This window comes from Heterocephalus glaber, unplaced genomic scaffold, assembly GCF_053883595.1.
Source record: "Heterocephalus glaber isolate CG9 unplaced genomic scaffold, H.glaber_assembly_v1.0 deba00001497, whole genome shotgun sequence".
NCBI lineage: Eukaryota > Metazoa > Chordata > Mammalia > Rodentia > Bathyergidae > Heterocephalus > Heterocephalus glaber.
The window spans coordinates 42,952,619-42,974,868 of NW_028258320.1; the positions used below are offsets into that span (position 1 = coordinate 42,952,619).

At 41.8% G+C, this 22,250-nt stretch overlaps 1 protein-coding gene and 1 pseudogene across 4 annotated transcripts in view; one reads left to right on the forward strand and one right to left on the reverse strand.

Moving 5' to 3' along the window:
* Myof (myoferlin) overlaps window positions 1–22,250 on the reverse strand; it is a 142,020-nt gene that overhangs the window by 83,885 nt on the left and 35,885 nt on the right. For all 4 annotated transcript variants that reach the window (XR_015440363.1, XM_004838518.4, XM_004838519.4 and 1 more), the window contains 10 exons: window positions 11,202–11,368; window positions 10,463–10,591; window positions 7,542–7,604; window positions 7,408–7,458; window positions 6,359–6,389; window positions 5,758–5,873; window positions 4,884–5,010; window positions 3,401–3,504; window positions 837–905; window positions 699–742 (listed from right to left, as the gene is read on the reverse strand). Coding sequence is in view for 3 of the 4 variants with exons in the window: in XM_004838518.4 (XP_004838575.1) it covers window positions 699–742; window positions 837–905; window positions 3,401–3,504; window positions 4,884–5,010; window positions 5,758–5,873; window positions 6,359–6,389; window positions 7,408–7,458; window positions 7,542–7,604; window positions 10,463–10,591; window positions 11,202–11,368 (901 nt within the window). In the remaining variant the exon portion in view is untranslated. The remainder of the gene's footprint in view (window positions 1–698; window positions 743–836; window positions 906–3,400; window positions 3,505–4,883; window positions 5,011–5,757; window positions 5,874–6,358; window positions 6,390–7,407; window positions 7,459–7,541; window positions 7,605–10,462; window positions 10,592–11,201; window positions 11,369–22,250) is intronic.
* Window positions 1,296–1,438, forward strand: LOC147825658 (U2 spliceosomal RNA; annotated as a pseudogene).

Here is a 22,250-nt window from a genome sequence, read left to right on the forward strand (position 1 = left end):
CAGGATTACTCTAAAGACTAAATGTGATGATGTAGGAAAGGAATGCCACAGTGCCAGGCACTTAGCAGTGCACAAAAAATGAAAGCTAATACACTAAGCACTGGTGGTGATTATGATGATGACAATGATGATGATGAATTTGCACGTTTCTACTCTCAGAGAGCCAAGCTCTGTCAGTTGACTGCTGCATCCAAGTACAACATTCTAAGGATGATCTTGCTATGGCCAAACAAGGCTGGGATGTTTGTCTAGTATTCCATTAGAACATTTCAGTGAATTTTCTTTGCCTTCAGTTAGGTGGTTTTATCCATTTTTCTTTCTAATGATAACAAAGAATTTCTCTCAGAATGTTTTGGTTATTATTTCCAAAAAATAATTTTATTTCTGAAGTTTATTTTGGACAGTGTAATGATATTTAAATCCTTGCTTTCCTATCTTTGAGCATTTTCAGACAAATTTCCCATTCTTTTGTTTATGAGAAATTGAACCAAGATATCCAAACCACTTACATTAATATTATTATTATTATTTAAGAACCCCCACCCCCATTCCAGGAGCAGTTTATTGAAATGAAGTAATTTCTTCTTGTGGAAGGAAAGTAAATATACTAAAAAAGTAAGAGATTAGCTAGAGTAATGTCCAAAATACCAAAACGTTTAATTCTTTAGTGTAGAATTTGGTGTCTATTTTCAACTCACCAGTCAAATACAGTTAGTTTTATTTTTTCACACATTGAAGGAAACTGTTAGAAGAAAACAGAAAAAGGTAATTATTTCCCCATTTATTCAGTAAGTACTAAAGTAGTCTACTTTTTCTGAAGGAAAAGAAAGTCAAACCTTGATCTGAAGATTGACAACTTGATTCCACTCAGGGTTTGCATTTTTCTCAATTATATTTGTGCAAACCTGCAAAATCGCAAAGCAAAATTATAGATGCTCAAGTTTCTAATTTCTAACAGTTCACAGTATATTCATACTGGATGATGATTTTATCAGTTTACTTACTGGTTATATACTTAGTAATAGTAACCTATTTAAATTCTATTATTTTTTTCTTTTCTTTTTTTCTTCTGTGCATGAGATTGAACTCACGGCCCTAAATACGCAAAGCATGTGTTCCTCCACTAGGCTGCAAACTCACCACCGGGCCCCCAACTGTTTTTCTCAATATGATTTAGTAAAATATGACATGGGTTTAATGTTGATATTTGTTCTATTATGCGCTAAAAGCTTTTTAAAATCCATGTCTTCATCAGCTTCCAATTGCCAGACGTCCAATATTAGAATAAGGTAACCATCGCTTCTCGGCCTTTTGGCTAAGATCAAGTGTAGAATAAGGTAACCAAACAAGAGTTAAAGTTTTTTGGGCATTTATTATACACTGCCCGATAAGCCTCCCATCCTTAGTACATCCAAATGGATCTCTGGATGCTGCCCACCAGCTTCCTCTCTACTCCCAAAAGTTCTGGTCCCAGCGTTTCTGTCTCCATTTACACAATTGCTTGAGTGTAGAACCAGAGTCAGCACAACATCCTTCTGCCCCTCACTTTCCCCATCCAGTCCATTAGTAAATCCTGGCACTTGTATCTTCATTCAGACACTGAAACGTTTCTCCCTCAATGCCTGCAGTTGGCTCCTATGAGAATCCCCACTCCCTTTCTTGCCTTCTGGCTTTCACATTACTACACTGTGTAACATTATTAGTGAACTCACAAAATACGCTTAGAATAAAATCCAGGTCCCTGCCCCTCCATCTCTCCGACCTAGACAGTTTCTCTTCCCCCAGCCACACAGATATTCCTGTGCTGCAAATGAGGCTCCTCCACTGCTCTTCTCTTTACCTGAAGCCTCTGTACCTCAATTTTCTGCACATCAAGGCCTCTGCTTAAATGTTACTCCCAGAAAGGTGTCCATCCCATCCAATGATTTCACTAACCATGCCTTCCCACACCAGTCACTTTGTATCACCTGCTTTATTTTCTGTGTAGTTCTTAGCACTGTCTGAAATTATTCAGTTTCTTGTTTCTTTGTTTATTGTCTGTGATGTGGTTTCAATATGTTCCCCAAAAGTTCATGTGTTGGAAACTTAATCCCTAAACTCATATGTTACTAGTATTTTGAGGTGAGGCTTTTGGGAGATAATTAGGATTAGATGAAGTCGAGAGAATGGGACCCCCTCTCAGATGATGGCAATGTTGGCTTTATTAGAAGAGGAAGTGAGACCTGAGCTAGCATCTTCTCTGTCTCCCCATGTGGTGCCCTATCCCTAAGATGCAGTGAGATGGCATTCACCAGATGCCAAGCTGATGCCAGTTCCATGCTCTTGGATTTCCCATTCTCCAGAGGAATTAGCCAAATAAACTTTTATTCTTTATAAATAACCTTTTATTCTTTATAAATAACCCAGTCTCAGGTATTTTGTTATAGTGACAGAAACTGAACTAAGTCTTCTAGGTTCCACATGAGCCTGCAGAGACCAATGGCTGTCCTATGTGCTCATTTCAACACTCTCAGAACATGGGACAGTATCTGGTACTTACTAGGCTAACAGTTGTTTCTTCTCAAGTTAATTAATCCTCTTAAAAGTCCTACATGATTAGCACTACCCATATTTATAGTTTAGGCAATGGGAATTTAGAGGTTAAGGAAAATGTCTGCCTGTTGAGTAAAGTGAAGCCTGAATTTAAGTCAGAGGTCTTACCACAAGTCAGAGCTTTTCCACCACATGTCTAATGGCCATTCTAGGAAATACCATCAAGTAATGTGTGTTTGGTTTGTTAAATCCTGCTTTCATAAGTAAATGGCCCAAACACATGGAGAAGACTAGCTCTTCATGGATACAACTGTCCAAGGGTATGTTTTTATTTTGTGGAATAAAACACCCTGCTTTGGCTATCTTTCTGGTGCTCACAGTGTCCCTAGGCAAACAGTCTCCCAGCTTTTCCCAGGAGATGAAGCTGAGGCATCCCTGCCCAACTCTCCAATTTCATCTGCTCACTGGGGCAAGGCAGGTGGGGATCATGCCAGGAGGGAGCAGTTGGAAGTTGTCGGAGTGGGGTGGGGTGCACACCCTGTTATATTTAGCAGGGATGTTTGTGGCTGGCTTGCCTAAGATTAAGATAATGCTTGAACCTGGGAAATAATCCCAATAATTCAGTGGTAGCTTTTGACACTAATCTTTCAAAAGACTGAATTTTCTAATTTGAGTCCTGCATACTTTTCTAAAATAAAGCTGTGGAGAAGTCTGGCGTGTTCATATTCAGGTAATATATGCTTCAATAGAGCAGCCTGCTCATTGGGGTGCTATTTGAACAAAAAGTAAGCAGGCATTTGCTCCAAGGAAAGCACAGAGTTTTAAATATTTATTCTAAGAGGCATCAACATTTAGATCACGTACAAACCTTTTTTCCAGCAAAGGAAACTTCTACAAAAGGGTCCACGAGGTTTTTCTTGTCAGCAGTGCCACCAAATATTTCCTTTACTGTCTGTGAGAAGGCATCATCCACTGGAAAGTAATATGTCACAAAGCAAAAATGAAATTCAATTCTCTCAGAAGAACAGAAAGTATTCAGCAAAATTTAAACCTGTCTTCTATACATGAAAGCAGGGAAACGAGAATTGTTCTCTAGGGCAGCAAGCAATAGTAGGAGAAATTCTTTTTTGTCCAGAGAGAGAGAGAGAGAGAGAGGGAGGGGGAGAGAGAAAATGTCTTCTCCCTGCAAAGTTTTGAAATCAATAGCACTTTGAAAAATAAACCAATGAATTATCATGTTCAGAACTGATCATTTGTGCAAGAAGAAAGTAGAATTTTAAAAGCCTATGTAGTCAGAGTCAGAGCCAATTCTCAAATTCAAGCATGGTTTCAATTTGGAAAAGGAGCCTCAGGACAAAATAAAATAGGCCCAGTCCTACATTTTAGAGAAATCCAAGAAAATGTGGCATACTCATAAAAATATAGGTCTTTCTGCTTTAACAAACTCAAAAGTAGATAGAGATCAATTGAACAAGCCAATATAGGAAGCATAATATGAAGTTTAATTTACTTTATTAAAGGTATTTCTGAGGAAAACACCATATGGTGAGGCATTCTAGAGTCTTTAAAAAAAGAGAGAGAAATTTTCTGAGGATTAGCAGCAAATCTCGAAAAGTTCCATAGTCTGTTCTACGGGTGCTGCCTCCTGGGACATAGAGAAAGGTCTATGTCCCAGAGTCCAGCAGGAAGCAAAGGGGCCAGGCAGGGCAGACATGATGCTGGGCCATCAGCAGTGACAAAGGAGTAGCTAAACTGGTCCCTTTACATGGAATAGCTGCAAGCCATTCCCTTAAATGTGTCCAATCTCTTGCTAAAAATACCTCATACTACAATAGGGGTTGTATTATAAGATTGTAAAAATAGACTTCTAGTTACTAGGACTTCATTGCCCTTTGTTTGGTTGTTTTTAATAGCCTAATAGCACCACCTGCCTCGCAAGCGCAAGGATCCGAGTTCCATCCCTGGTACAAAAAAAAAAGTCCAATAGCAAACACATTTATTTGATGACAAAATTTTACATTTTCAATTGAGACAAAAAGAAATTGGAAATGCTGACTGCTCACCTCTCTTTAGTATTCTCTAGCAGAAGACATAGAACACTGATGGAAGAAAGGATAGAGCAGAATGGGCCAAAGACTGGTAGGTACTCAACAAGGAACAAGGATCAACAATCAACTGGCTTCCCCAGGAGCCCACTCAGGAAACTTCCAGTGGGGCCAGATGAAAGAAAATAAATCCATGAGGTCCTTTCAGAAGAAAAACCTATGTCAGGGAGCATCAGAGCATGATTTTAACACATCTCATCAAGCAGATAACTGATAATTTCAATGCAAAACTAAATCAATACATACTCTGGGGGATATCCTCAGCTCGGTAGATTTTTAGCATGAAGGTCACCCACCGGAGGGCAATGCCAGCTGGGAGTAACAAATTGCTCTCCACATCATCACTGTCATTATCACAATCTCGTTTCTCAGGCTATTGGAGACACATGATTAAAATTATACATGTACAAAAGGAGCACTTGAGAAACAATCCAACTGATACTTGTAAAACTGAAACTGCTTCCATTAGGGTTTTCTGCATTTGGAGCTTAAGAATTTCCTTCAACTTCAAAACTGTTGTACAGTTAATACTTATAGTTCCTGTGTCCTTTTGTAGTCTTATGAGTATCAAATACAAATGGGAGGGAGAGAGACAGAGAGAGACAGAGACAGACAGAGACAGAGAGACAGAGAGAGACAGAGAGGAGAGACAGAGAGGCAGAGAGATAGAGACAGAGAAACAGAGAGAGAGGGAGAGAGAGAGAGATTGAGAGAGAACACATCTTAATGTGCTTCCAATTTCTCCCTGGTCACTTATTATGCCCCAGGTTACTGCCCAAATTCCCAGAATAATCACCATCCCTTTGGGTAGCAGTGCCCAATTCTTCCAGGAAGCCATGCGCTGCAGATAGAATCAGTTTTTCTAATAATGCAAGAAATAATAAAAACACCTATCTTTTCTGAATTACTCACTCATAGACACCAGGAAGTAAGTGAGTTAGAATGATGATCTATGATGAAGGAAAGAACATCTTTTTTGAGAACAGGAGGAATTGAAGGGCTGAAGGTGGCTGACTGCATGGAAGCTATGCTCCCTTTCACAGCTACTGGTGCTCACTTGCTTAATTCCTGGTCCTCTTTTTTGTGAAAAGAGTAAAAAGTACAGAATTTAGAGACTCACAGGAGGCTCATCTCCAGTTCCCAGGACAAACATGCTGACTTTCATGTAACCTTTAGCACCTGAGCTAGCATCTTCAGGGTCATTGAGAAGAAGCCATTTTCTCATGACAGCATGACCTAAAATAAAGGAGCAAAAGGACAGAGACATTCCAAAGCTATGCTTGTGATTTCATCTGCTCTAAGATCAGCTAGCATGTCCCTCAAAGCTTCATACTGGCAGACCAAATTCCCCAGACAAATCTGTGCATTGACATTTTCTATTCTGCATTCTCCTCTCCTTCCCTGTCGCACCCTTTGGTCCCAGTATGACTCAAACGAAAGTCTCTAAACTTTACTAACCGACTTTATAATCTCTTCTCAATAAGGTAAGAATTATCCTCACAAAGCATAGAAATTACTTATTTATAAATGTCAAGATAAAATAGACATTCACACTAAGCTACTGTCATTCATTTTAACCAAGGATTCTCCCCCAACAAGAAAATAATTGTTCTATCCTTTGAATTTGATTCCTTGACCTCCAAAATTTTCTTGATTCCTAGAATCAGTATAAGAAGGAATGAATTTGAGACTTCAAATTGATAGAGGCAAACATTACTTACCAGGTTCATCATAAACAAATCCAACATCAATCTGGGAAAAAGAAAGTAGTTTAAGTGGATTTAACAATTAGTTTTATCACTTTAAAGAAAGCATCGTTATTATATTTAAATACAATGCTCTTGACTTGACTTAAATTTGTTCAACTAGACTTGAATTTCCATCTTACTCCCTCTGCATCTCCAGTGCATTGGCTGATGTGTGGAACACCAAAGACCTTCAATCAATCACTGCTGTATAAATGACCTGGTCTTAGAGCTAGAACAGGCCATGAAAGTAGGGGTGACCAACTTGTCTCAGTTTGCCTGAATCTTTCCTGGTTTTAACACTGAAAGTCTGAAGCAAACTGGGACCATTAACCACCCTACAGAAACTCATGTGGTTCAATTTCCTACCCAATACTCCTGCTCCTCCAACTATTGCTAATGCTAATAGTACCATAGCCATTGATTGTGCATCTCAGTGTGCCAGGTGCTGTGCTAGGTTTTTTACCTACACAGATCTATCTAACCCAGATCATTCTTCAGGACTTTTAGTGACTGAACTTTCTTCCTTCAAGAGGCAGCTGCCCATTCTTTGGAGAACTGCTTAGAAGGAACCAACCAAGTCTGTTTGTTTGTTAATGCCAGTGCGAGTTTCTTAGAAAAGCATGCTGACTCTCTTGCTTGATTTGGCTTTTCTTTCACACTCCGGATTTACAACAATTGGCTTTATAAAAGGAGCTCTGGGGCCACCGGTAAATGGAGCTCAATGGCAGGTTTCTTGCCAATCAAGCACCCCTTCCCTTTGAAACAGTAGGCTTGCTTCTATCCATAGAGGAAAGGCTGGCAACAGCTTCAGGGCACCTTGCTTTGGGGTACTATTAAGTGTGATATTTAGAAGAAGATAAGAACCAGGTAGCCCTCTGCAAGGATCATGGTGTTGACCCCTTATACATAACCCTAAAATGTCACCAAGACAAGTACTCCTCTACTTGGGTATGAATCAGCTTCTCTATTATGAAAGTTCTGATCTTTATGTAAGTTAAATGAAGCAGATTGTTGTTGCCTACCTTAAACTCCCCCATCAGACAATCTGCCCGCAAAGAATGGGAATTATAAACCTGAAAGAAAGAAAATGATGAAAGGCTCACCATCTTTGCCTGGCAGTTAGTGAGCCATCCTTTCCTACTCCTGCCCCTCTTACCCTGATGCTGATGATCTCATCCATCAATTCAGAAGGGGTCATGTGGACATTGTAGAAAAATAACTGTAAAAACAATAAAGAACATGTTTAAATGTTAGCAGGGAATTCAGGGTTAGTGGGAATCTGGTGTTACAATATTGGGAGACCTGTAAAACAAAACAACAACAACAACAAAAACAGTACAAGCTGGCTGTGGTGGTGCAAACCTGTAATCCCAGCACTTTGGAAGCTGAAGCAGGATGACTGTGGTGAGTTCAAGGCTAGCCTGGGCTACATAATGTACTCAAGGCCAGCCTGAACTACATAGTGAGTCCCTGTCTCAAAACAAACAAACAAAAGAGTACAAAACACATTCAAAACAGGTTTGATCATATGAACACATTGCAGGGTCTTAGAAAAGGGTCCAAAGCTTAAACTTCGTGGTAAACCCACTTCCGCATATTAGAAAAAGGAAGAAGAGAGAAGTAATAAATATTGTATTTATTCAACTAAATAAAGTTGTTTGGGATTAGATATTTGTTAGCTAAATGAAGTAAAAATCTAAGGTTATTTCATGTTGTTACTCTTACTAAAATAGGGCTGATGCTACTACCCAAGTGTTCATTTAATACACTAACATTTTTAGCTCTATCAACTTTGTCTAGTGACTCCAATTTTACTTTTTTAAACAAAGCCGCTTAAAGGAAAACTTTGTCTAGAAATTATGTTAATGCCTTCCCGAGACAATTTTAACACATTGCAAGAGCTAAGTTTAAGAAGGTTGATTTTTGGGAGATCAATAACAGATATACAGAGGTAGTACCATGTCCAGTAAATGTTAATCCCAAAAGAAAAGCACTTATTCAAAAGGAAACACTTTTCTCCAACTTCTAATTTAGAAATATTTCAAGTCTACAGGCAAGTTGAGAGAAAGGTAAAATAAACACAATCTTTTACCTATGTTTACCAATTGTTCCCTTTTAGGATATTTGTTTTACCTTCCTATATTTTTAACTAAACTACTTCAAAACTATTCTGGATAACAGAGTTCACCCTTTCAAAATACATGTGCATCTATCTCCTAAGATCAAGGACATCTTCCTATATAATCACAATACTGTTATCGTAGCCAAGAACCTTGACTAATATATATAGTCAATTTTTACATTTCTCCATTTGTTCCAGAAAAAAAGGCTCTTGAGCATTCTTTTTTGAAAAATATCTGGGATTCATGCAAGGACTATAAAGCATTTAGTTGTTGTATCTCTGCATTTCCTCTTATCTAGAATAGTACTATTGACTTATTTGTTTGCTTGTTTCTAGATTTTCCTATGGAGACTAGTTGTTTTGCAAAACACTCACTCTAGATTTGTGTGTTTCCTCACTGATACAAGTTAGCCATGTGACAGCACATGTCACAGGGTAATTGCTGATGACTTCCATGATGTCACATCAACACACCCTTGTCATTTCATCTCATTATTTTTTTTTGGTACCAGGGATTGAACTTGGGTCCTTGCACTTGCGAGGCAGGTGGCAGAACCACTGAGCTAAATCCCCGGCCCCTTATTTCATCTCATTATTTTTTTTCTTGCTTTTTTTGGGGTGTTTTTTTTTTTGGTACTGGGGATCGAACTTGGGTCCTTGCGCTTGCGCAGCAGGGGGCGAAACCACTGAGCTAAATTCCTGGCCCTAATTTCATCTCATTATTGATGATATCAAGTTCAATCCCTTGGGGAAGAAGATGACTATAAACTCGGAATTTTTCAGTCACTTTCTTTTAGTGATTTATGAATTAGTCTGTTTAGAAGTCCAATAATTTGATTTCTCTTTTTGCTAAGTGATATAATTGCAAAACAATTAATTAAAATGGGACAGTTCTGAGAAAGGTAGAGATTCTTGCGGTGCTCCCCAGAGTGACCACAAAAGCTGCATCATAATTGTTCCCTGACAGCTCTTAGGCCACCAGGCCCGAGTTATCTGGCATCTTGTCCACCAATGAGAATCTCCTCAGTCTTCCCCAAAGTCTCTCTCAGGTGCCCACTTCAGTGCAGCTCCTACCTCTTGCCCAAGCTTTTATACAACCTAGGTGTATGCCACTGCCTGCAATTCATTTAAGGAGAAGTAGAGGTGAGAAGACAATAGGACAACCTGCAAAGCTTACAAAGGACAAGAAACAGGAACACAGAACAGAAGAAACCAGCTTCTTTTGTGAATCGAGAATGGAAAAAAGGACAAAAAACAGATCTGGGATTAGAAGCTGTAAGGAAGGAAGAGAAGCTATGAGAGGAAAGGCCTGGACTCAGAGAACACAACATAAGACCCAGGCCCAAGGAATCTCAGAAGTGTGTACCCTGGGGAGAGAAAGGCCAGACTCAGAACAATTCCCCAGGCTTATCACTCCTGTTCACAACCCAGTCAAAGAGCTTTGTGACATCTGAAATACTGTCAGGGTATTATTTTTGAGAAATGTCACAGAAGAGGTCAACAGAACCAAGCTGCATTCTCAGTGCAAGGGGGGAAAAAAACCCTGGTTGCTCAAAATTGGTTTACTTTAACACTTTTTTTTTATATACCAAGTCAGTTTTAATATCTCTTAAAAGTGGATTACATAGTCATGCAGAGTCAAGGCCCAGAGACATTCTGTAACTAAAGGAAAAGTAGACGGCAGTGACATACTGTGCTCTATCATTGGTGTAAAGAAACCCATGGGGGAAGTTGTTGTGAAAACATCAGAAAGACACAGACCACTCAGAACCAGTGACAAAGCCACCAGGTGATTTCAAGTCCCATGGTTCTTAACTCCATATGTTTTACCTGGAACTCTGCATTGTCTATACCAGTTGTTTGCTCACAGACAGGCAGAGGTGGTAGCAGTTGGTGAGGGTGTGCATATGAACAGTACAGATTCCTTGAGAGGAATTTGTGTTCTCCATCCTTACCTCATCAAAAAATGGGTTGTTCCCTCTCTTGATTCTTGTTCGATGTGTCTGGCCACAGACATGGACTTTGACTACAGGCTTTATGTTGTTGCCACTTAACTGTCGGCCCTCAATCACTCTGACGCGGAGCTGCAAGTGCACAAGGGGCGTTGTTACTGACCCTTCCTCAGCATGACATATAAAAGTGTCCTCAGCTGTCCCTTCAGCTCTTTGGCTCACAAAGCTGGCTGAAAGCAGGCGAAGGCTGCTGTGTAGAGGACTGGTGCTCATGGCAAGGTCATTCCTAAGAAGGGAGCTAAGGTTGCTGGAGCAGCTAGAGGGTTGAAATAGTTCAGAGCTGGCCTGAGAAAGGCAGGACAGGGCTGAGGTCACTGAGGCTGAGGTCCAGCCCTTTACCTGGTCTTCCTGAGCCCTGATCAGCTCACTACAGGGCTGTCTTACAAGTCTAAGGCAGTGCTGCTCAGAGCTATGAAAAATGTAGCACCTGTGATTCTATTCTTTGATTATCTCCAAAGGGAATGAGGGTTTTAGTTTTAATCTTTGGAAGAACCTCATCTAACTAAATCTACTCCTGCAGAAGAAAAATTGGGGAGGGCTTTTGTGGGGTTCACTTCCTGACATCACTTTCTACAGATGAGCACCTGCCCAGCAGAGCAGGTGCACCACAGCATCACTGCATTTTGGGGAAGACAGGCCATGTGGTGCCTGAACAAGATGTAGAGTCCCTGGCTGTTTCTACCTGGAAGTCCTGTGGCTTGTTGGACAACATCCGCCGGCTGCTCTTCCCCTTGGTGACCCTCCGAGCAAGCTGGGTTTCCGACACTGTCCCAACCGGCCCCCTGGGCCCAGGGGTTCTGACCGTACTGTCCAACCTGTCTTCATTGCCTTGGTCTTCTTCCTCTTCTCCTGACACATGGAAGAGAGTCCAGTTAGAGATGCTTCATCTGTCTGAACCCTCGGGTTTCCTGCGCACAGAGACTCCTCTGCCTGATGTTGTACACTGTCGGTGTTCCCAAGGTGAAGGGGATGCTCTGGGTGACACTGACTTGGGACTTGGTGCTCAGATACAGGTTCTTCAGAAAATGCATCCAAGGTGCACTGAGACACTTGTTCAGGCTGCCTTCAAAGAGACAGAGAGAGAGCTCGAGAGGAAGACAGGGCCATCAGACCCAGCTGAATCACTGGAGCCAGACTGGGGGGGAGGGGACAGAGCAGGGAGGAGATGAAAAGCAACTCGAGCTCTGCCAGCTCTTGCTTCAGGGTTCCTCTAGGCTGACTCACAAGCGTGATTGGCACGGGCTCCTTCCACTGATTGTCCTAATTCTCAAATGCCCTCTCCACTCTCCAAGCAGAAAAGAAACTCACCCCATTTTCTTGCCAAGCAGGCCTGGGTTGTCACTTGAACACATATCTGTCCCCTCACTTTACCCCACCCCCACCTCAGCTTCCTTTCAAACTCAGAGGAAAAAAGTTTTCCCTGCTCAGCACAGTGATGCCCCCCGCTGGCCACCAAGCCATAGTCCTACTTCAAGTCTTTGGGTCCCTCCAAATGTTCCCTCTCTCTACTGAGTACTCCAGTGGCTCCTCTACTGGGATCTTCCCTCTCCCTTCAACTATGCACAAATCTTTTTTCCTAAAAAAAAAAAATCAACTCTACGTACTACCTCTCCCCTTTCTTTTATTCACAAACTCAAGCCTTAGTTTTTTTTCTTAGAAAATGAAAGGATTGTATTGTTGATAACCTATACAATATAATTTAAGAAAGCCTAGAAGATAAACCACCTTGTCCAGAAAATGCTAGCATTCATTCACTCTATCTTTGGATTCCAAACTCTTCCTTCAAAAGGCAAAATCATATAAAAGATTAAATTTCAACATCCAGTCACCTGTAGTCATTCATGAATTAGTTTGACCAGACTGCAATGTATTGTACCTCTTTAAGGCTTGGGCTTTGGAGACATTCTGTCTGGGTTCAAAGCCCAGTTTTGAGTTGTGAGTCTAAATGAGTTTCTTAACTTTTCTAAGCTTCAGTTTCCTTGTTTGTAAAAAGGAAGAAATAATAGTATTCACTAAAAAGGCTAATATAAAGATAAATTTAACCTATGTAAACCCTTTAACACACTACCTGACATAGAGCAGCATCCAATAAATCAATTGTTTTTTAAGTTTAGCTGAGCTGTGTCTTGGTTAGTGTTTTAGACCATGCAGGCTGCTATAACAAAACACCATGGACTGGGTGATTTACAAACAACACAAAGTTATTTCCTACAGTTCTGGAGGCTGGGAAGTCCAAAGTCAAGGTGGCAGCAGATGTAGTGTCTGGTGAGGACCCAACTCCTGTTTCATAGACAGTATAGTCCCCTTTTATAGACACTACTTTCTCCCTACCTCCTTACATAGTGCACGTGGTGAAGGAGCTCCCATGGGCCTGTATAAAGGCACTGACCCCTTTCATGGGGACTCCACACTCATGACCTAAGGGCCCCAAAGGTGGCATCTCTCAGTACCATCACATTGGGAGTCAGGAGTTTAACACAGGAGTTGGGGATGGGACACAGATGACAGACAGGAGAAGTATTTCTGGAGCACAGAACATTTCTGAGAAGCGGCCACTGAGCAGGGGGAGCAATATTGTAGAGTGAGGAGAGGTGAAGGAGGTCCCCCCAAATGTGCTGCTTCACAGTGTAGCCCAAGGTGACTCATCCTCCTTGCCTTCCATGCACTCAGCTTAGCCTGTCCTTGCCTGGCTTTGGTTCTTCACAGGTCAGTCTTGACCTCTTCTTGCTAAGCCACGTGCCCTTCTCCACATGCTCATTCTGATCTTCCAGGACTCTGGACCCTGGGGCCCACATGCACATCTTTGGATCCCAGCAGCCGTCCTTCTCCTTGTCTGAGGAAGTTTTTTGCATCCCTCCTTGGGCCCCTCAGTCTCCTGTGCACTGCAGGAGCATGTGGCTTCCCATTCTGCCTTCTGCTTCCTGGCTCAGTGCTCTCTGAATCTGCTGTACATTTCCTTCAGGGCTTCACAGACCCACATGTTAGACCAGAATGTATCTTATAGAACCCAGATCATACTTTCCCTCATCCCATTTTACAGACAGAAAAACTGAGGTCCAAAAATCTGAAGCACTTGCCTCTGGGAGGTTATTAGGAGTTGAGCTAAACCCAGGTTCATTCTGCCTCACTTGTTAAAAACTGGGTCTAATTCCTGGCTGTAGGTGAGGGAGGTTTCATCTTCCTAGTGCCACAACATTCTTGTCAGAGTGCTCTGAAGACATCATGGAAGCCAAAAGTGAGGAACAACTACGTTTGTCCTCTGCAAGGTCATGAGAGAGGAGTCTCTTCTTCCCTATTCTTAAAGAGGGTTCTAAAAAAGATCTTGCCTATTCCTGTCCCAGGACACTGGATCCAGGCCCTCAGCATAACCCTTGAGAGAGACATGTTCCTTTACTCCCTCAAGTCTCAGGTGAATCAACTGTGACCCAACAGGGTTCCCCACCTCCCTCATCCTCATCTGCCCACCACACACTGTTCTCTCTGGTCCTCATCCAAGAGTCTTGCACTTGGGGCTGGCCTGCATGCCTTCCCCATTCCCAGACATTGTTCTGAGGCAGAGACTTGCCTGTCTTTCTTGGTAATGCCCACAGGCCTTACCCAAATCCTGTACAGACAGGAGAATTATTACACATTTCTCAGGAAAGAGCATTCAGACAGCTAATGGAGTACTCCTTCCAACCCCAGAACCAGCCTCAGGAGAGCCCCAAGGGCCAGCCCCCTTTCTGAAACCTGTCCCAGACTGACCAATGGTTGAGAAAGATGACTTCAGGGTCCTCCAAGCAAGTAAGGGGAGCGCCCTTTGTTCACCTGGGGCCCAAGTGGGGCTTCCTCCCTGGTATGGATTATTCTACTTGGGGCTGGTGGCTGATGAGGGCAGCAAACAGGAGGAAAGAGTGGTAAATCCTCCCCCTCTGAAGGGTCAACTCTGGACAAGCACTCATTCCCCTCAGCAGATGCTCTAGAAATAGACTGCAGGGAATGAAGAGCCCACTGCTTCTGAAAACACTGCTGCTACAAAGACATTAGGCTGAAAAGTTGGAGGGGAGGAAACCTGCCTATGCTATACCCACAGCCAGAATCTGCCTCACAGCAAGAAGATATTTGCCCAGGAAATCTCCTCTTCATGTGAGGGTAGCTGCACAGGATTAAACACTGCGACATTAAGTGTTCCACAGGGAACAAGGGGCCCTGAGGCCCTGCTGAACACACCCCTCTGTGTAAGCCGTGGCATTACCAAAACATCAGTGGCTGTGCTGGCATGCCCTGCTCAAGAGCCGGGTGAATTTGGTCCACACCCAAGTGGATCTACAAAGAATGACTCTTTCATTACCACAGGGGGCATCTCTAAGCTGGAAGCCACTAACTGAATAGGAATCAGCTGGTTATAACCGCTTCCTAGGGCTGGCATAGCAAAGTCCTGCAAACTGGCTGGCTCAAAACAATAGAAATGTATTCTCTGGCAGTTTCAAATTCTAGAGGTCCAAAAACAAAGGCATGGGCAAGAACATGCTCCCTCTGAAGCCCCCAGGGATGAATTTCTCCCTTCCTCTTCCTGGCTGGTAGTTTCTGGCAATCTGTAGCATGCCTTGACTTGTAGCTATACTGTATTACTCAAATCTCTGTCTCTGTATTGACATGCCCTCTCCCTCTCTGCCTGTGTGTCCTTGGCTCTTCTAATAAGGACACCAGTCATAAGATTTAAAGCCTATTCTAATCTAGTATCTAACCTCATCTTAGCTGATTACATATGCAAAGATCCTATTTCCAGATAAGGTCATATTCTGAAGTTCCATGTAGACATGAATTTTTGAGGGACATTATTCAGCCCATTAAAGAGGCCATTTTTCTGAGTGTTTCAAACCTTTACAGTTTACATTGTTACTCCAGCCACACAGGTGGCCTCAGCCTATTGACCACACATCTCCCTGCCCCTGCTTCCCTCATGCCTACACTTTCTCCTAGCCATGAAAGATTCCATACTTCAACACAGAGATCTCTCCCCACAGGCCCTCCAGTCCCTTCCCTTCTCTCACTTTACTGTATTCACTTGTTCATTCAATTCCCCACTTACTCCACCTTTGCAGCCAGGAAGCTGAACTCAGCTGAGAACACACACCTTCTTGACAGGTCTCTGTATAATTTTATGATCCCACACCTCAAGTGGATTCACAGGACTGCTCGATCAGCCTACCACAATTCCAAAGTATCTGTCTCAAAGCTTTTTTGGGTCCTAATCTGAGATGATCAATAATTAGCCAACAAGGTCTAATCATTTTATCTTTCCCAACTCCCATCTATTTCTTAACCCTGAAAGTGTCTAACATTCTCTTTATCTTCTCATTATCTGCTAATGACTTTGCTTCTTATTTCATTGAGATAACAGATGGTCAGATGAGAATTTTCACATCCTTCCAACTCCAAATCAACCATCTCCAAATCTCTCTGATTCCAACACTTGCTATGTCTACGTTCCCTGCCTTGAGACTAGCCATTCACAAAGAGTTTGTCTCCTTTGTTTTTCAAAGATTTTACTTTAACAATATCTGTTTCTGTATCTACTTATGAATTTTCCCTTTTCTACTGGATCATTCCCCAAAATATAAATATGCCAAAATATTGCTCCCCTCTCTCCTCTCCTCCTCTCTCCTCCTCCTCCTCCTCTCTCTCTCTCTCTCTCTCTATAAACACACACACACACACACACACACACACACACACACACACTTTCCTTGACTCTATAGTGGACCCTATACTTACTACTTCATTTTTTCCGTCCCTGTTGACAACAAACTCCTCAGAATAATGTGTACTCACATTCTCCACTTCCTCTCCTCTGATTTTCTCTTGAACCGTCTCTGGCCGGGTCCTCACCCCACCTCTCCACCAAAACTGCATTTGTTAAGGTCATCAAAAGCACAAGAAAATCCAATTGTCCAGTCTCAAGTTCTCTAACTCAAACCCTCTATGGCTTTTTTTTCATTTAATCCTTGAAACACTTTCTGCTCTTTGATTCAGACTACTAAACCAGTGGCTCTTCCTGATACCTGCAATGTCAAGTAATCACCACAGGAACATCTGTCTTCCTACCTTCTTACTTGCACATGAACTTTGGCTTTGATCAAGCCATTTTAATAGGATCACAGAACTTCGGAGCTGGAGGGGAACTTACATATTATTTAATACAATTCTCTAATGTTTTAAGTAAGGAATTTGAGGATCAGAGAGATTAAATGACAGCTGATTGGTGAGGCCAATTCTCAAATTCAGATAGGCTGACTTGCTGCCATTCAGGGTCCTCATGATCCTCTGTAGTTGTGGCAAACTTCACAATGCCCTTATACAAATACCATCCTGCCTCCCTCAAACTTACAATGTTACTTCTTCAAACCCTACCAAGTTTGACCATTGCAACACAGACCTGTCCCCTTGCTTAGGTTACTTAGCCAATAATTCCTTAGGCGATCCTTACTTGGTTACAACTGATGCTCCAATTAACACCTAGGAATGGCTCTCCAGCACAACTCCAGCAACTTAACAAAACAAGTCTTCACAATTCCTGAGACTCTTCCCTGAAGCTCTACAGCAATCTGCCTGAAAACTGCCCATGTCTGAGTAACTTGTGGCAGTGACTTTCCTATGTAGCTTCTGTTTGCCCACGAAGGGGCTGAAGACTTGGCAGCACTAGGACACCTTATGCAGTCATCTTTGCCTTTGGTGTCCCCAACTCCACCTTCCTTACATGGATATCAACTTCTCTTCTTCTTCCAGGCTCTCATTCTCTTCTCCTCTAATACTTCTCCCTTCCAAGCAGAAGAAAGTATGATGTGGTAGTCATCAGATCTGCAGACCATCCTCCCCTCCCTCCATCATCCCCATCTGTCTACATCTTGCCAGCAAAAGAGAGCCTGGTAGGGATTCCCAGTGAAGGTGACTCATAGAAATGGTGACAGAGAAGAAATTCTTGTCCATAGTCACCACAAGCTTCCTATGGTCTGCAATCCAGAACACCACCTTACCATGAGACCCTTTTATCCAAACACTCTCCACCATCTCACCTAATCCTTTCCATTCCTGCCTAGATAAAGAGGCTCTTTCTGGAATATCTTATTTGTTTTTCTTTTGGTCAATATTTACTATTTACCCACAGCCACTCTGTTTTTCTAGAGCCCTGAAATGCCTCTCTCTGCCTGTGACATGTACTCTGTTTCTCATGATGAAGTCTTGACAGGTGGTGGGACTGGTCAAGGTAGAATTTTATTACTTTAGGCCAAAGATCAGTGTAAAATAAAAAATACAAGACAGAACAAGAAGGAGTAAGTTTTGAAGCATGAAAGCATGTAATGTTTTGTGTATAACATGATGACTTGGCTGGAATGTGGAATTATAACTTTTATGTGTTTCTAAAATGTTAGAAGTTAAATAAATAAATGTTTGTGTCTGACTGTAAGCAATTCATCATACCTCCACCACAGTTCTTGGACAAATAGCTCTCCATGTGCCCTAAGCATAGTTCTGCTACGTAGACCAGATGGAGGTACCACAGAAGAGCTTGCAGGCCATGCTGACAGCACCTGTCTTTAGGGACTCAAGGCTGTGATCCAGTCTAAAAAGCACCAGCCACAAGCCCTGCTGAATCTGGACAATGTATGCTAACCATGGGAACATGCAATAATTTGCTTGGTCCTCTCTGGAGGTATTTATGATATTCAGGTCTAGGTTCATTATTCGCATTTATATCTTATCTTCCTACCAACTAGAAACTTCTTGATAGCCAAACAATGTTTGTGGCACAACAGGTGTGTTTTATGAATGAGATCAAATTTAATTTGAAGCAAAATGTACCTTGGTGCTCACAGAATGAAATACATTTGAAGCAAGGAAATCTGGCTATGAATGAGTTTTTGCATTTCTAAAGTTGGATGAAGCACAAATTTAACAGATGGCTCTTCGAGAATAGATGTGAGATTTTTAAAATAATTCATTCTTGCTACAGGAACGTAGGTGCTAGTGCAGTTGACTGGCAGCTAGTGAATCAACCACCAATGGTAATGAGTTTTCAGAAAGTCAAGACAACAAGATTATCGTCTGGGTCAGCTTACCTCTCTGTCATGAGATCAGTCGCCACAGTGGTCAATGAAAGGGACATCTTTGACATCACCCACTTTAAGTCAACCACCAATGCCCTACATGCTATACCTTTTGATCTTACATAAGTGTTCTAAGAAAGAATTCCTTAAAAAAAACACCCTTGAGGTGTTAAATTCCTTGATCTATAGTGCTCGCTTCAGCAGCACATATACTAAAATTCCTTGATCTATAGTTATTACTAGTTTCTTTAATGTACAGTGGTTACTTTTCCTGAAAATCTTCACTTTTGTGTTTTCTCATTAATATTTCACATTTCTCCTTGGCAGGAACCACTTTGTAAATGGTAACCTTTAAAATCAGTATTAGTAGTTGCTGACAGTGGTTATCTCAGGGAAATGGGTTAGTGAAAGATGTCCCTTTCTGTGTTTTATGATGTCTTTTCCGTGATGCTTACATTTTAGTAATCAGAAAATTCGTTTTTATTCAAAGAAAAATAAGCAAGCTAAAATTTCAAAAATTTGAAAACATGAAAGTTAGAGGAAGCAGACATTTCTTTAATATAAAATAGTAAATTTTCTGAGTCAATCAAAGGGAAAAGAACAAATTCTGGGCCAGATGCCCTGCTTATACCATTAAGGCATGCAAGAGATACTACTGTCTTGCTTTACTTCTTTGTCTTATAATTATTGGTCTTATCTTCCCCCTAACAATCAATCTTTCTCTTTCTTTCTTTCTTTCTTTCGCTTGCTTGCTTGCTTGCTTTCTGTGTCATTTTTAGCATGGATTTGGTCCTCAAATTTTCTTTTCATCTGAATATGATGCCAGTCTTCAGAATACCACCCTTGACCCAGCCTTGGTGAATATTTGTTTTACAGAACACAGAGCATTTCCAGATCAAAGAACCCTATTTTTTTTTTTATTAAGAAATTTTATTTTGTCATCTCACACTGAAAACTTACATTTCCCTGGAGATATAGCCAGTTCATTTGCAGGTCAGCACTTGGTAGCATTCTTTATTTGAAATCCAAATGCAAGGAACCCTAGTTCTAGTTCATTTCCATCTCAGGCCAGAAGTATCAGGGATTCTAAGAACTTCTGAGGATGGCTTTGGCTGCGCTTGCCCGGTGCCTGCCCCAGTGCCTGCTGGGAGTCAGCCTGGGCAGACTCTCCTGTCCACAGTACGGCTGCTACATTGGGCTCCAAGGCTGACACTGTTCCAAGCAGAGAGTAGAAGGAGCTCAGGCAAAGGGAGCTTTGGGTGGCAAGGGTTTTCTCTCCAGTAGGATTAAATGTTTAAGATTTTGCTTTGCCCATTCTAAGGAGGCAGAAATTTGCTCCAGGGAAATCATGATTGTGATACTAGAGTTTCTGGGTTTGGGATCATAAGGGCCCAGCTCTGAGGACACAAGATCCCCCCACTCTGCTTCTGAATAGCTGAATAAACTGCTGTTCTCAAAAACTTTATGTTCCACTGAGACGAAATATTTATAAAGATATTTATAACAAGCATTTCTCAATCTGGCCCTGAGCCAAACCAGCTCATTCTTTTCTCAAAGCTCTGCTTTTTAGAAGAAATAATCTAAATTTCATACAAACTGTGCTGCTTGATTAGCTATGCTTAGACAATCTAGATTTGTTTTTGTAATAATAGCAATAATAATAATAAAAATAATAACTACCACTAATATAGATATTGCTGTGTGCCAGGCATTGGGCTAAATACTTTCTATACAATTTTTCCCTTAAACTTTACAACAACTTTATGATGTAAGTGCTGCTATCATTTTTGCTTTCTAGTAAGGAAAGCTGAGATTCACAGTGATTAAATGACTTACTTAAGATCACAGCTAACTAACAATAAACACAGAATCTAACCAAGGCCAAAGCCTTTCTTTTTTATCAGTAATGTTATACCTCCAGGATAAAAGCATCTTGTCATAAAACCTGGCCTGAAAGTACCTCTAGGGCAGGAGCTATGTCCTAAAACACTTGTCACCCCCAGCACTATAGCGTCTCACAATGACACCCAAGAAACCCCATCAACCCATTTTTTTAAACTCCGTATATACTAATGTGGAGTGGCACCAAACTCTTCAAGTTTACTCTTCTTACTTGACTGAACCACAGTGTTATTTTTTCCCTAAAGGCTTGGCTGAAGGCCAACACAAAGAGACCCACTTAATATTTTGGCTCTTGAAATAGAATAAACTTAATGAAACTAACCCTTTACCTCAGTGTACAGGTTAGATACTGTCCTCCAAAATTCATGTCATCAAGAGCCTCATAGTATAAATTATTACAAACTACGGTCTATTTATTTATTTATTTATTTAAAAAACTTTTTTCCTGGCACCATGATTATCTTATCTTTCCCCAAGCCTCTGTCTGCTTCTGTCACTCTCTGTTTGAGGATGGCCTGAAATCAAGCACAAGTGGTGGTCCAGACTGTTGGATAGAGTCTGCATCCTTCGTCTGAGTGGCTAGCTGATCTGAGCTGTCATTAGTAGGGACCACCATGTCTGATAGAGTGGCACTGGAGGCACTGTGGGAAAAGTAGCCACTGATGGTACTGCTGGTGGTAGGGCTACGAGATACTGCTTTCTCCATGACACGTGAGTTTGTCAGATCTACTTTAGAAGAAAACCATTCCCTGTTCTCTAAGCTGGCATTGTTAACACTGAAGTCAGGAAACTCCACAGGTATATAAGGCTATGAACTTATCAGCTTCCAGTTAATAGCTTCCAGCTCATTTTCTTCCTTCTCTGAGTCAGTCTTCTTCTCATGTTTGTTGTTGTGCTCTACTGGCATGCTGCTGCCATTGCTTCTTGAGGGGACAGTGCAGCCAGTCAAACCAGGGTCTTTGTAGTCAAGTGAAGGTGAGGTCATATTAGATTGGGATGGGCGCTAATGCAGTGACTGTTGTCCTTACAAGAAGTGGGAAATTTGTATATAGACACATGTGGAGAGAAATGGGCCGAAACAGTAACCCTAGGTGGACAAGCTGGGGCAGTGGCTGGAATGAGGCTAAGGCAAGATAAGAAGCCAGGCAGGAAAGCGGCAGAGACACGATCAGTTAGGTGAAGAAGGAGGGGTAGATGCTGAGGAACTCACATAGATGGCCTAGATCAAAAGCAAGAGAAACAGAGAGAAGATAGGACCCAAGATCTGGGCCTGGCAGGAACAAGTGCCAGGGGTTCCTCCTACAGACAGAATTCCAAGGCAGCAGTTAATTGTGGCAGGATGACAGGTTCCTCCCTTCCTAAGGAACAGGCCAAGCCTGGGGTAACCAAAGGGGCATTTGGTGACTCATCTCAGGGCAAAGGAAGGGTCAGAGACACTTAGCATGACATCACCCTGGAAAAAATTCAGCGAAGGTCAACCTCAGCTTCGGGAAAGACTCTCTTGTAGATTTTCTTTCCATGTGGGGATTAAAGCCCTCCTGTCCCCTGCCCAGCTCCTACCCCATCTAGAATGTCACATGATGGCCCTAAACAACTCATAACCCAGGTGAGAGACCCAGGAGAATAAGAAGTGGATTATGTTGAAGGGCCAGAAGACTGAGGGGCTGTTCAGGGATAGGGAGTGAGTCAGGACCAAAGGAGAAAGAGGGGAAAAGAGGATCAAGTCCAAGGTCACTGACTAT